Raw genomic sequence first — 13,558 nt, 5'->3', positions numbered from 1 at the left:
GGGACAAAGGAATGTAATCTTAACTTCAAATTTTACAGTGATTGGGAATCCACTGCAATCTTTGTTAGACTGTCACTATGGTTAATCATTGGTTAATTAGCTTCATTGTTAAAGTATTGCTCACAGTAATCTACTCTTCACATTTGCATAGTAATCAAAATAAACATCAAGAGATATAGACTTTCCAAAAGAGCGAGCGCCAAGCGGGAGCCGTCCGTATTGATCTGCTCAGCCATGGCGCAGTCTGTCTCTAGCAGGGCTCAGCTTGGATTGCTGAACACGCGCCCTCACCTGCCGTGCTCGCAGGGCCACTTTAGCGTTGGTTGTCTTGCTGAGCTGGGTCAGCTCTGTCAGAATATTAATCAGCTCATCTGTCAAGGTGGGGTCACGGCCACATAGCTGGTCCTAAAAATAAAGAGAACTGAAAATGTTTAGAACAGAGGAAAACCATCTTCCAACCTCCTTACAAAGGAGTTTAAACCTGAAATACACACACACACATGCACGCACGCGTTCGGATGCTGGACCACATCACCTCTAGAGGTCCCTGTCCAATTTATTCTGCAATTCTGTGCTGACAAGGGTACAAGTGTAGGAGTGTTAGGCTTTCAGTAATTTTACACATATGAATAAAGCTACAGAGGAAAGAAGCGACTGGCACCATCACCCATTTTCTTATTTCTAGCCTGTGTTCTGGGGCATCCAAACACATGACAAATACTGACTTCTCAAAGAGACTCATGTAAAACATTCTCCCATTACCCGGATTCAGCTTTGCACCAGAATTCCCCCCTAGCAGCAATGCAAAAATTCAGAGACCATTTAACTGTAGTGAAATGCCTTGTGTAGCATGCAAAGATTAGCAAACTTTCATCGTGAAAGGTGACCAAACAGAAAGAGTTCAACTGCCAGGAGAACCTCCTGAAGTCCACTTAAAAAAACTCCACAACTCCACAACCACAGTCCAACCACATGCTTTGTACAGCTTCAGCAACACCAGAAGAAAAAGATCCTGTCATTCCTCTAACGAGGCTAAGCAAAGCTAACTAAAACCATAAATAATACAATGTGTTTCCTGCCACAGTACAGGGCTGACTCTGTATCTTCTAATCAGAGAATCGTGGTTCTGAGGAAGTTCACTAGCTTACTTTCCTGTCTAAATTGACTGGATAAAACAATAAAACTGAACGGCTTAATTTTCAGTGTCAATGCTGTTTCAAAACTCTTTTGGATTCAGCCATTCCAAAAAAACACAAACAGTAAAGACTTTAATCTGTTTTGTTTTCTGAAGAGAGGAGATGCGCTCTCATGCACACTTTCTTCCAAAAATAATTTCAATTCCCATGAATAATCCCACAGTCTTCAACCACTCACAGTGGCTTGTGAGTCTCTTCACTCCCACTCCTGAAGCTGGAAACCCTCTAGGAGCCTTCAACGTGCTTCTTCTATCCAGTACTTAACTGCTTTTCTCTTGGCAAATGAATCACAGGAAGAAAATGTGAGATGAAACAGGGATTTGCCACAAAAAGGAGAGTGGTGCCTTCCAGTTTTGAGAGATTTTAAACACATACAGTACAGAAAAGGCCCTTTGAAGATCCAAGAAAGAGAAAGGGGAAAAAGGGAAAACTCTGCACAGCAGGTTAGACTGTTAAGCCTGCCAGGGAAAATAAAGTAAAAAAAAAAAACAAAAATACAAAGTAACAGCTCATACTACATGTGATTCCAAAGCTGAATAGCTTTTCCCCGACATTGCTCTTGATCCCTTTCTCCCCAGCCCCACTCGAGCACAATGCCATCTCTAGGAACGACAGCATACATCTCTCGGGGAGAGGGACCCCAGTCAAATCACTCTTATTAAAAACATCTAAGCTACTAACTCGTATTTGATTATCGCTCCCTACTACCAAGACTTGGGCCAGCAAACATTACAAGGATTGTTCCCAAAGAAAGTTCTGTAAATTTATCCACTCCAGGTCACTGTGTGAATTCACAGTGAGTAATTCAAGAACTGCCTTCGTTGTATTTGAAATACAAATTCCTGGGTGTTGTTAATGTTACTGCTCAAGGTAACAAAAATCTGACAGGACACAGGACATCTGCCATGCCACAAGCGATTCTGTCCAGGTAAGGCTGGGATGTGCATACAACAGTCAGTTAAGTACATAAAATGAACATACAACTTCAAGTCACACTATATTTCAACAAATATATGAAAGATGAAGTAGTTCTCATCCTGCCTTAAATGCCTGCTAGCTAAAAAAGGTGAATGATGGCAGCATAACACTATTACTAAAGCCATCCTCAGAGCCCCTTGTTAATAACGGATTCCTAGGGATACATCAATAACAGCAACATAAGCACCAAGATATTTTGACATGACGCTTGCCCTTAGAGGACAAACTCAAGCCATCCCACATACATAGCTTGGCAACCCATAAGATGCCCCTGCCTTCACCATGATTACACCAAATGTGCCACGGGGCCCCTCAGACACGAAGAGTAATGTGAGTCGGAAGAAGGAGGAACGACGGTCTTTTGGTTAACAGCGTGACCTGACCCTTAGCAGATGGTAATCCCGAGCTCTGCCACAGATGACACTGTGACCAAAGGCACGTCGTCCCTCCTGAGCCCCTGCTACACGCTCGATCCGAGACCCCCCTGCCACACCGCGTTGGTGTGACACAGCTTGCAAGGCCTTGGGCACCGCGCCAGCAGAGGCCATGAAAATGGCACCCGCGGCTAGCTACCCGTCTGTTCTTCCACCACCCGCAGTGCGGTCTCTCCAGGATGTTTTAAGTTCCAGCAAACGGGGATGTCAGCCTTTACTTGAGGTGAAAGAACTGACAGTGGTGGGAAGAATGACCGCCCAGGAAGGAAGAAGGAAAACTCTTCAATGTTTTTCGGCGCTCCCCATCTCCCAGCACACCCCTCAGATGGACATTGTGCCGGCCACCACGGGGACATAGCAAGGCTCTGCCTCCAAGACAACGGCTGGCACGGAGGTGAAAAACTAGACAAAAAAGTTTCAGCCCCATTTTAGCAAGAAATAATCAGGACGACAAGAATGAAATAAAGCAGGTAGCTGGTGCTGTGCTGGCTTTTGCCTGCACTGATTGGCAAAGGCAGCGAGCAAAGCCTCAAACCAGCTCTCTGACAAGGCCTAACGCCTCCCCGGCACCCCCGTGTAATTACACACTTGAGTGACTGGACTCTGAAGAAAATTGAAGGCCTGAGCTGCGAACAGCTGCCATTTTCTCTCTCCATCACGCCAGCATGATTACTTGAGAAATGAACAGCCCCGGCTCAAAGCTACTCCAGAATTCTCAGAGGAAATATGGCTCCGTGTTCAAATAATGAGATTCTTAAGGCAAGCGTTACTTACAATCACACCACACACCAAAAAGGGAAAGAAAAAAAAAAAAAGTGGGAAAAAAGGAGAGCCAGAAAGAAAGAATGCCAGGGTCCTTATATCTTACAAATTAGAATTTAAGAAACCCAATCTCAGCCCAGGACAATTATGACTCTCTTTGTGCTTTTGAGAGTTATTTTGGGAATGGCTACTTTGGACATATTTTTGGCAGTAACAGATCACATTATGTTTGTAGAAAAAAAAAAAGAAAAGAAAAGGTGAGGGGAAGAGAGAGAGAGAGATAGTATTGTAATTAGCCCCTTAAAAAGCAGGATACCCAACTCTAGTCTGTTGAAAATCATGTCATAGCTAAATTCATCCTGCCCCGAGGAAGGCAGGCATTCATTCTGCTTCAAAGCATTATGTGGGACAAGGATTTCTTGAGGCTTTTTAGGAAACAGGAAAAAAGAGACAGGACTCAATTTTTGTTTTTTAATTATTTTTCCTGGGAATGTAATTTACTAGGAGTTTAACCCATTAGAGTGGGACTGAAGTTAATGAGAACTGAGATTTTTCATGGAGTAGCAAGCCAGAAGAACATGAGAAGGTGATGGCAGTTCCTGGCATAAGGATTCATTTGTTTTTCTAGGGCGGAATCTACATCTCTACAAAAGGAATTCCAACCCCAGGAGATTCCCCAGCCCTTTGCAAACCCCCTGGAGAGCCACACACCATCCCAAGGGTCAGAGGCCTCATCTGGAGTGACCAGCTTTGTGCTGAGATACTGAGTCCCAGTCAGGTTCCATCATGCAGCCCAGAGCACAGCTGGTCCGAAAGCACCACTGCAGACCTGAGATAAGACTTTCTGAGACTATAACCAGGAAGAAGAGCCACTGCCAAACCTGTAAGACCAAATCAAGGCTCATCAAGGAAGCGCATGTAAAACCCCTCAAGAGCCTCCATATCGGCTGGCTAATGCCCATTCACGACCAGGAAGTCACCCTCAGTAATGAAGGACCATAAAAATGTTGCTATTACAGAATTATTACCATCAAAAAAAAACATCTGCTTTTTGTGCTGGTAGCTTATTGCTTTCCTTTTCAAGCAACTCTAATTCGAGTACCATGAGCTATGTAAAGACAGGACCTCTCTGAGACCCCTGAAGATGAAGAAGCAAACTAAACCAAGTGTAAAGTCACAGCCCAGTGCCTGAAAGTTAGCCTCCAGCAGTCTCCCAATGTAAGAGTTAAGTCTGCATTCTTATCTCCCCATAGATGCTCAGAAATCACTTGCATAATTAGCCTTCATCGCACTCTGATAGGCAATCAATGCAGGACAGTGGTGAACCAGAAGGTGCACAGACACCAAGCTGAACAGGATGTTCTGGGTCTCCTCTAATGCATGGTTTACATGCCCTAAGAACACCTGAAGAAACTCCACACTGCTGCCACTGCGTGTGTAGCTAAAAGGCTTGCATCTTTAAGGATGAGAGCTGTCAATTCAGTACCTTTCAGAGCATCAAACATTCAACTACAAGCAGCAGCAAATTTCTAGAGCACCAACAGACAACTTACAATGAGCATTGTAACAAGCAGGTTCTTCTTGGTGACCTGAGCATGTGAGAAGATGTAGTTCAATACAGCATTCATATCGCTTTTATTCTCTTCCCGAAGGGTAAAAACACACTTGTCATAGTGACCTGCAATCAGAAATGCACATTTTTTTCCAGTTTCCACAACTCTGTGTCAAGGAATACAAGTTACTAGATGTGTCTTTATTTTTCTGTATGTATATTTTGAGAATCTACTTTGCATGGTCCACGCAATCAATTCTGGGAAGGAAGCATTCCTCCCACCACCACCCCCTCAGCTGCAAACTTTAATTTAAACATCCCACTCTCAGTAAACCAGTTCCAATATCAAATACCTCCTTTGTGAGCAATACGAAGAGAGGAATGGTGAGCTCAGTCTTTCATTCAAACGACAACGAAAATAAAATAACAGCAAAAAGACTTGCACCATCCTCTACTACCAGCAATTTGAAGTGGAAATGAATCTGTAGTACCATTAGGCTGGTGCAGGTATTGGAGCAGGACAATAGAAAAGTAGAGCGGAATCTGAACTACCTGTAAGAGCTTGAGCCTGAAAATTAGCTAGTGCTTCATTGCCATCTTGTGCCTGGATACAGCAGTGCAATGCATTTATTACAGTTCTCAGTTTCAGGCTGAGGTTTGTTCTTATGAACAGCAAACACCTTCCTGGTATTTTACAGCAGGTGCAAATATCTCAGTGACTTTTTTTTTTAACTACACCTGATTTTCTTACTATAGAATTTAATAAACGGGCAAGATAGAACTAAATAGCGTGGTGAATTTAAACAGTTTTTCTGATTCTAATTTTTCTGCAGGCACTCAGAAATCGGGAAATAAAAATCAAGCTTCCACTATGAAGCTTCTACATGTGGAACACCCAGGTCATACAAAAGTCCTCACTTAGAGGATCATAAACTCATATAGGAGCTATTCTTTTGAAGATCTACAGGGAATAGGAGCATTCCTACACTGAAAAAGAGACTAGAGTCATATTCTGACTCATAAACTATGGGTAAGATGGCACAGGATATAAAAGACATATACCAACAGTGGCAAACCAGCAAACAGACAGCTTTGGGGAGGAGTTTGTCATTTGCTTGTCATAAGCATCATGAGCACTCTTACCACAAAAACTCAAACTGGACATAAGCTCCTCTACAAAAAACAGGATCTGACTGGTAGACTTCTAAAAGGAAAACCTGTGTAGCTTAGCCTTACCCTCACCCTTTCTTGAAGGGGGTCCATGTGGACCTTCTGGGACCAAACGTGGTTCTTTCAGAAATCAAATCTTTGATGTGCTTAGAGACTCACCATGCTGAAACTGAGTCTCCACCTTCAGATACTGACGGAGCAGATCCATCACCACTGCTTTCATGTGACCCCGAATACCACTCCGGTACCTGCAAAAGCAAGCAAGTCAAACCTAGCACTCAGTGAGACTGGCACAGCCCTGCTTCTGAAGACCTGCAAGTAAGTAACACTCAACATGAGGGGCAGAATAAGCCCATTGCTTACGGAAAGAAGCGTACCCGGTTCTGAAAACCCCAATTGTTCTGTGAATACATAACCCCTGCCATTACTGTAGTGAGGTAGCATCGTTCATGTTTTGCACCAAAATGTCCTTTTTCTTCTAAAAATACTCAAAATCCTAGACACCAAAAGGCATAACGTACACCAGAAGACAAAAAAAAATGAGAAAAAAAACCAAAACAGAGTTAGGGCTCACCCCTGAAAATGGCTCACCTCTGTACAAGCTGCACAATGCTCTGAGTGTTCATGAAGAAGACCTCACGCTCTGATTTGCGGTTCAAGGTGGCTGCATGGCTATCCAAGATATTGGCAATCTGAAAGACAGCAAACACATGACAGTCCCCATCTTGGATGGGACCGTCTGGCTGAACAAACAGCAAAGAAGCTGAGAACTTCCAGACAGACCAGACCAGAGCTCCAGCAGACTCTAGCAAAGGCCAAAGGCTTAAACTGCTAAGGAAGTTAATGACCTGCCAATGATATAAAAATCAATGCACAATATCGTATACTGGAGAAATCATCTTCCAACATCTCACTACCTGATCACGCCTCCCTTTTAGTTGCAATCACTCTTTTTTAAGGTTACGCCAGCACTATAAATTGCACTGCAGCATATGTACCAGGCAAAAAGCAAATAAATAAATGCCCACAAGGCCACTGATAAGATTAAACTGCTTCCAAACTGCCTGTTTAAAGCTGTACTGAGCAGGGAACACAAACCCTAAAAGCACAGGTAACGGAGGCAAGCCTTTAAGCTCAAGTGATACAGGTAAGTATCTTTCATCATGAAGATGTCATGTTCAAAAGCACCTTTCAAGTCATACTAACTTCCAGGTAATTTAAAGGAACTTTCTGCCCCAACACAAACCAATTTTTATTCCTCTATGTAAGTGTGGTTGATCACCTGTTGGCTGGGAAACTGGCAAAGGACTGATGTGATGTTGCTGGCATATTGGGCCATCTCCTTCTTGATGGACTTCTCTACATTGGGTGGGATGCGTCCAGAAACACTTGTCATGATGTCCTGAAGTTCCAGCAGAGGCAGAGACGGATCTCTCAGAGTCTTCATTAGTCGCTCAACCCAGCCTTTCACCTAGAGAGACAAGTTGGTGGAAAGACAAGCATGAAGAAGAGAATAAGCAGCAAGAAGGGAGAAGAGGGAAGGCTTTTCATTGACATTGTCTTCACTACTTTTTATCACGCAGCTGGTCCAGGGAATAAAAGAGAGAACTGGAGTAGATGACAAAGCTGCTGTGCTACCTTACACCAACAGCTGAATCAGATTCATCCACGTTCTTTCCTCCTCCCTCTAGCACTGCTACCACAGCTGGCTACGCATGCAGCTCCCACATACAAGGCTGCAGGCACAGGCAGCGAAGATCAAGCTCAACTCCTTGTCTTTGCCTTGGGTGCCACAGATGGGATGCTCCCATCCTACTCTCTGGTGAGACTGACTAGAAGGAAGTCTAAGAAAGAAAACCAAATCAAGCTGGCCCGAGCAGGGTGGTACTGCCCTGACTCTTGGTCCTCTCGCTGCGACATGCAACTTGGCCAGCCTTACCTTGAACTGAAAGAATATTTATGTTCTCACTCTGAAACAAGAAGTAAACGGTACCTTGTTGCTGAAGTAGGGCTCTGGCAGGCAGTATCCATTCATCACATTGACCAGGTTATCTAGGACATAATGGAAGATGCGATGGAGTTTCTCGCCTCGAAGTGCTGTGCTCTGGATCTGGGGCAAGGCACCCGTGTGCAGTTCAGCCTGTAAACATAGTAAACAGCACAGTGTCACTAACCCTCCTGCATGGCATCAGGCATGGTGGTAACATCCAGTTACCCTCGACTGGAGTCTCAGGTTTAACTTGGAAGAATTCCCAGTTAACTTGGAAGAATGTACTTGGTTGAGAGACAGAAAAGTTATGAGCTCAATCTCCAACAGTTCTGTGTTGTGTACCCCCACAAAAAACCCTTCCAGCCTCTCTCCCAAATATGTTACTGTTGATCTCATTGTTTAGATCCAAGATGACCAAATATGTGGAAAAGCCAACAGTTTGGTGCTGACAATCACTTTCCACCCCCTGCACAACAACCTCCCACAATTTTCAACTAGCTATTGCTAAAGGAACAATAGATTCTCTTCCACCATCAGCACCTACATCCCAACCTACCATCCATAAATGAATATATCTCTTTGCCTTTCACCTTAAAAAAGATCCTTGTCCTAGAATCTTTTTTGTATTTCCAGATTTGCCACAATTGCTTTCACAGGGCCTGACCCTCTTGGAGTTGGGATATCAACTCCCATCCTCCCAAAGAGGGTCACTTAAAGAAACATACATGCTAAAAAGAAGTTAAATAAACTCGCACAGGAATAAAGTGTATAGAAAAATCTGGCCAACCTCCAATATCCTGGACAGCCATATACCCACAATAGTACTGAGGTAAGGAGAGAACAAGAATGGTACTTAAGCTTAGCCTGAATCAGAGAAAGAGACAATAATCTCAGTCCTGGTCCTCATCTGAGACAAATAAATGGTAAAGTGACAATTCCAGTACAATGCACAAATCTGAAATTGGCTGAGTACACTGGACTGTCTCGTACCACTCTCAACATCACTCCCCTATTAAAAATACAACAAACACCTGCGCTTCCTGCAACTTCTCACCTGCTGAACCCTGCTGGGATCATCCAGCTGGAGCTTGGCAATCACACAGCCTGGATCCAAGACTGCCCCTGGGCGTTTGACATAATGGATGCAGCCTGATTCTCCTGCTGTTAGCGTCATCACCATTTTCATCACCTGTAGCAAGGAAAACAGGTTACACACTCAGCTTCCATGTTCCCCAAATGGTTCTAGTTTTGTGAGCCAGCAGCCACAAAAATGGCTCTAGTTTTGTGAGCCTACCACAGCCAAACTAACCTGCACGAGCACCTTTTACATTCAGGCTTTCTCAAAAGCACACACATTGTGAATGAAACCCCAAACACTAAAGTGAATGGGTAGAACAAAATATTTGGCCACAAATTAGTGCACCAGGAAGCCATCCTCAGAATGTCACCTGTTCCACACTGCTTGGACCAAGAGGTAGGTCCTCAAGAAGGTCCCACATTCAACAAAATGAACAAAGCAGATACAATTTACTGCTGCAGCTGCTGCATTCTGAAGGCTAGAAGTGGGAGAGCCACTCTCAAAAGCTACAGCAACACATTCACTTTTAGCAGAGGGAACCAGGATTACTTTCTAGAAGTCACAGGTCTCAGACCACTCTTCACAAACAGAGATGCTTCCAAGGAACCATGGTTCCATTCAACCATGGAAACTCTTGCCTTCAGAGCAGAAGGGTTGGGTATGGGGGGAGACAGTCTAGTTTTACCATCGCGATACTATACGCCACAACTGGGAACACAGGAACTGAGTAGGTGGCTCCTTCTTAGCCATGGCTCTGTTGCAGTGTAAAAGTACTTACATAAAGTATCTGGATCTCTGGCTTGGTATTCTTCTCCTACACATTGTCCCCAACTGGTTTAATTGCCCCTCTGTCAACACACACCCTCCCCTCCCTCAAGTCTGTTTTGAGCCACGCACTCCTACACAACCTCTCGGGCTTTCCTCACAGCGATGCAGAAATTGTTCCTCCTCCTCCTCTCTAAGAGTTAAGTAACTTCTAAGGGAGAAGGGAAGATTGACACTTATTAACTCATCCCATCAACCTGATAAATGATCAGGTAATCAGAGAAGTCTTCTTCTCAGCTTCTGAGTCTGTGTTAGTACTAAGTAGTGGTCTACAGGTAGGCGGCCTTCTTTACCACAGCCACAAAACAGAGTGCACATGGATCCCACTCTCCCTTGGTGTCACAGCAAGAAGATAACCATGGTCTCACTGCTGAGAGATTTTGCTTATCACTCAGTATACAGTCACTAACACTCACATTTCAGCTGTTAAGTAATTTCTTCCCCACCCTATCACTCTCACTGATGATTCCTCCATTAATCCAGGTTAAAACACAAAATTTGGAAAGGAAATACTGTGAATTATCCCTTACGCTCAATTCCCAGTTCCAAAGCATTCAACTTTTTTCCCCCCAGCTTTCGCCCGGGCAGATTCTGCAGCCAAGTCAGTTCTTTGAGAGTATTTTACCTCTATTTCTGCATAGCACTGGCCTGCAAACACGTGTCCCCCATCCTCCACCACATACTGGATAAGCTTCCCAGCCGAAGGTGAACGCAGAATGGAGGGATCATTCTCCTTTTCAAACACACAAGTCTTGTTACCTATAGTGATGCGATACCTAGGAAAGAAGGGGACAAATCACTGCAACAGAATTTCTTGTGACACCAAATTCTTGACACTAAACTGCCCAACCCATGCGAAATCCTCTTGTATACAGAGCAACACTGAAAAGAACAGGGTGCACCCGAGTAGCAGACTGAGAGGTTGAGATTTTACAGCATTTTCCAACCCAGAAAGTCACCCAAACTCTCTTTGTATTCCTGACGAGATTCGTTACGTTTGTCACAGAAAAGAAACCAGCAGAGGGGGCAGTGGTTCACATTCCAGAAGCTGGAGATTTACTGACCTTATGGCCATGATCCCTGCAGGGAATTTTGAGGGAATGCACTGAAATAGTAAATCTTATATCTATTTCTAAGGCAGCTGTGGAGTTTCCAGGATTTTAAAGATTTTCATGTTCTCTTTTTTCGTGGGGTTTTTTTTTTTGGTTTTTTTTTTGTTTGTTTTTTTATAATCCAAAAGGGCACTTTTAAAGAACCAGCAGAATATGGACTCCACATCGGTACACATTCAGATCTTTCTTCTAACAGTAGCCAAGATCTGTTCTTCAGGTGAAGACAACTTCCCCCTTTAAACTCATCCATAACACATCTAGTAATCTCTTCCTAGGCGAAAATTCCATTCCCAGCTGATCTTTGGGAAGCATAAAGTTACAAGTACACCTAATTTTGGCTTGTATGTAGATGTTAAACATCTTTACAGGTTGCTACCTGTCCACTTCTTCTTTCATGTAGGTAGTATAGCTGCTACCATCGTAAGATAGGAGCAGTCCTCCATCACTCAGGCGGTGCACATCAACTTCCACACACGAGCTGTTCATAATAACCACGTAGGAATTGGGAGACTGTCGGGTCACCTACAGATCCACAAGAATGGTATGTATCACATGGAATAAACACAACATTGATAGTGCCTTGGTTGCCACAACACACACAGTTTTCCAAGCACTGCAACGGTGGGAATTAAGGGGAACAGAGCCATTTGTTCTCATGTTAGTTGGAAAAAACAGTGTAAAAAAATTTGGGATCACAAAGCCAAGAATTTAGCAGTCAAGAGATGCCAGAAGTAATGCTATCCATGAATTTTGATTTAATCCTCTCACAGTTATGTGTTAATTGTACAGGTTTGATTACGCAATCATATACCATTTCTTCATCCTGATCTATGTACAAGTCACAGTCGTGTACTACAATTGCATAATGAATGAGATAATTTGGGAAAAAAAAAAGAGATTGCCTCACAGAGAAAGCAGCTAAGGCTCTCCCTGGATAAAAGGATCGTATCTCAGTCTCTGCCACAGAGTTCCTATTTGAAGCTGGGTAAATCACTTAAAGTGCACTTTAGCTGCTATTCGGTGCCTCTCTACTTCTCGTCAAAGGGGTGCCAAGACAAAACCATGGAGGTGCAGGGGTACAGAATACTTAAACCTGCAAAAAACAGTATACGGCAATGTCCTTAAAAACTTCACCATAATAAATTCGCCCGAGGAAGCTAATTAAGATTGCACAGGCAATCTTAAATCTAGTATTTCCTAACTTTTGTATGCTTGGTTTCACAACCTTTAAACAGTATTTCTTCCATTGTTTTTTGCACACTGCAAAGAAAAAGCAACACTAAAAGGAAAAATTGCTACAAATCCTGTCATGCTGATGAAACTGGCCTCAAATACCCAATAGAGTAGATCTACATATTCAGAAACATCAGTTGAAAGTTTTGGTGAACGAACAAGCAGTAGTCTGCCTAGAACAAACTATTCTTCACCCTATGTAGAGCATTTCTTGCTCTGAAAGGTTAAAATGTTTACAGAGATACACAGAGATACTGCAATGGAAAGACGTGACAGGGTGTTATCATAAGGGAGATTCTACAGATTTCTTAACTCCACTAAAGCAGAGAAAATAAACCCTGCACAGATTTAATTCCAATAATTACGCATATTATAAAGATTAAGCCAGAGCAGCAAACAAACAGACATTTCCAACTAAAAGTGGCAAGCTGATGGGTTTCCACACTGTGCATCGTACCTTCAGCACATATTTCCGTCCTTCATAGATGAGTTCCACATCCACAGTGTTAAGCAGAGTATGAGCAGGTAGGACTTGCCCCCTTGAAAGAGAAGGACAAACCAAAATTAGTCCTTCAGAAGCCAAAAAATGGCTAGCAGGGGCCAAAGCAGGTTCAAAGAGGCATGCAAGAATTTGGAAAACACCAGCAGAGAGATGGGAGTAGGCTTTTAAGGCGTCTCTTCTAAGAAGAGACACATCTCAATTTGACAAAGCCAGCCCATCTCTCTCCAGCCACGCACGCCAGCTTTACTCTCCTTTCCACACACCCACTGTTGCCTTAGAGAAGAGTCTGCAAAAGGAACATCACAGCCTGAATTACAGAATGCGTAGCATGACGTAACATAGGGATAAAGCAGCTTTTCCCCCTGCAGCTCTGTTTACGTACACACTCACCAACGGGACACTGAGGGGAAGAACCCTGTTAAGAGCGGACCTGCCTGGATCACACCAGGTTTAGCCTGACAGGGTGTTATGACTAGTTTCCCTCCACTGCCTGCTCTACTTTAAAGCCAGCAGGAGCAGAGAGGTTTTTCTAAGTACTAGTGGGAAACATTCAATTTGGAAAATTATGTAAAATGTGGAAAATTAAATCAATCCTCAAAATAGGAGGAAGACAATATCTGGTGATTCAACATTCTCTAATGTTGTCCTAGCAGCACACAGAGAAAGAACTTCGTATTTCTGAGCCATTTCTTGGAGCTTTTGCCAAAACTGCCAGAAACCAAACCA

At 43.5% G+C, this 13,558-nt stretch overlaps 1 protein-coding gene across 8 annotated transcripts in view; it reads right to left on the bottom strand.

Annotated features, from left to right (window-relative positions):
• ACACA (acetyl-CoA carboxylase alpha) overlaps positions 1-13,558 on the bottom strand; it is a 138,129-nt gene that overhangs the window by 90,668 nt on the left and 33,903 nt on the right. For all 8 annotated transcript variants that reach the window (XM_054208971.1, XM_054208977.1, XM_054208970.1 and 5 more), the window contains 10 exons: positions 12,788-12,869; positions 11,474-11,619; positions 10,611-10,761; positions 9,137-9,271; positions 8,086-8,232; positions 7,375-7,563; positions 6,684-6,784; positions 6,252-6,340; positions 4,924-5,048; positions 292-405 (listed from right to left, as the gene is read on the bottom strand). In XM_054208971.1, the coding sequence (XP_054064946.1) occupies positions 292-405; positions 4,924-5,048; positions 6,252-6,340; positions 6,684-6,784; positions 7,375-7,563; positions 8,086-8,232; positions 9,137-9,271; positions 10,611-10,761; positions 11,474-11,619; positions 12,788-12,869 (1,279 nt within the window). The remainder of the gene's footprint in view (positions 1-291; positions 406-4,923; positions 5,049-6,251; positions 6,341-6,683; positions 6,785-7,374; positions 7,564-8,085; positions 8,233-9,136; positions 9,272-10,610; positions 10,762-11,473; positions 11,620-12,787; positions 12,870-13,558) is intronic.

Source organism: Rissa tridactyla, chromosome 7, assembly GCF_028500815.1.
Source record: "Rissa tridactyla isolate bRisTri1 chromosome 7, bRisTri1.patW.cur.20221130, whole genome shotgun sequence".
NCBI lineage: Eukaryota > Metazoa > Chordata > Aves > Charadriiformes > Laridae > Rissa > Rissa tridactyla.
This window is presented reverse-complemented; position numbering and strand designations above follow the sequence as displayed.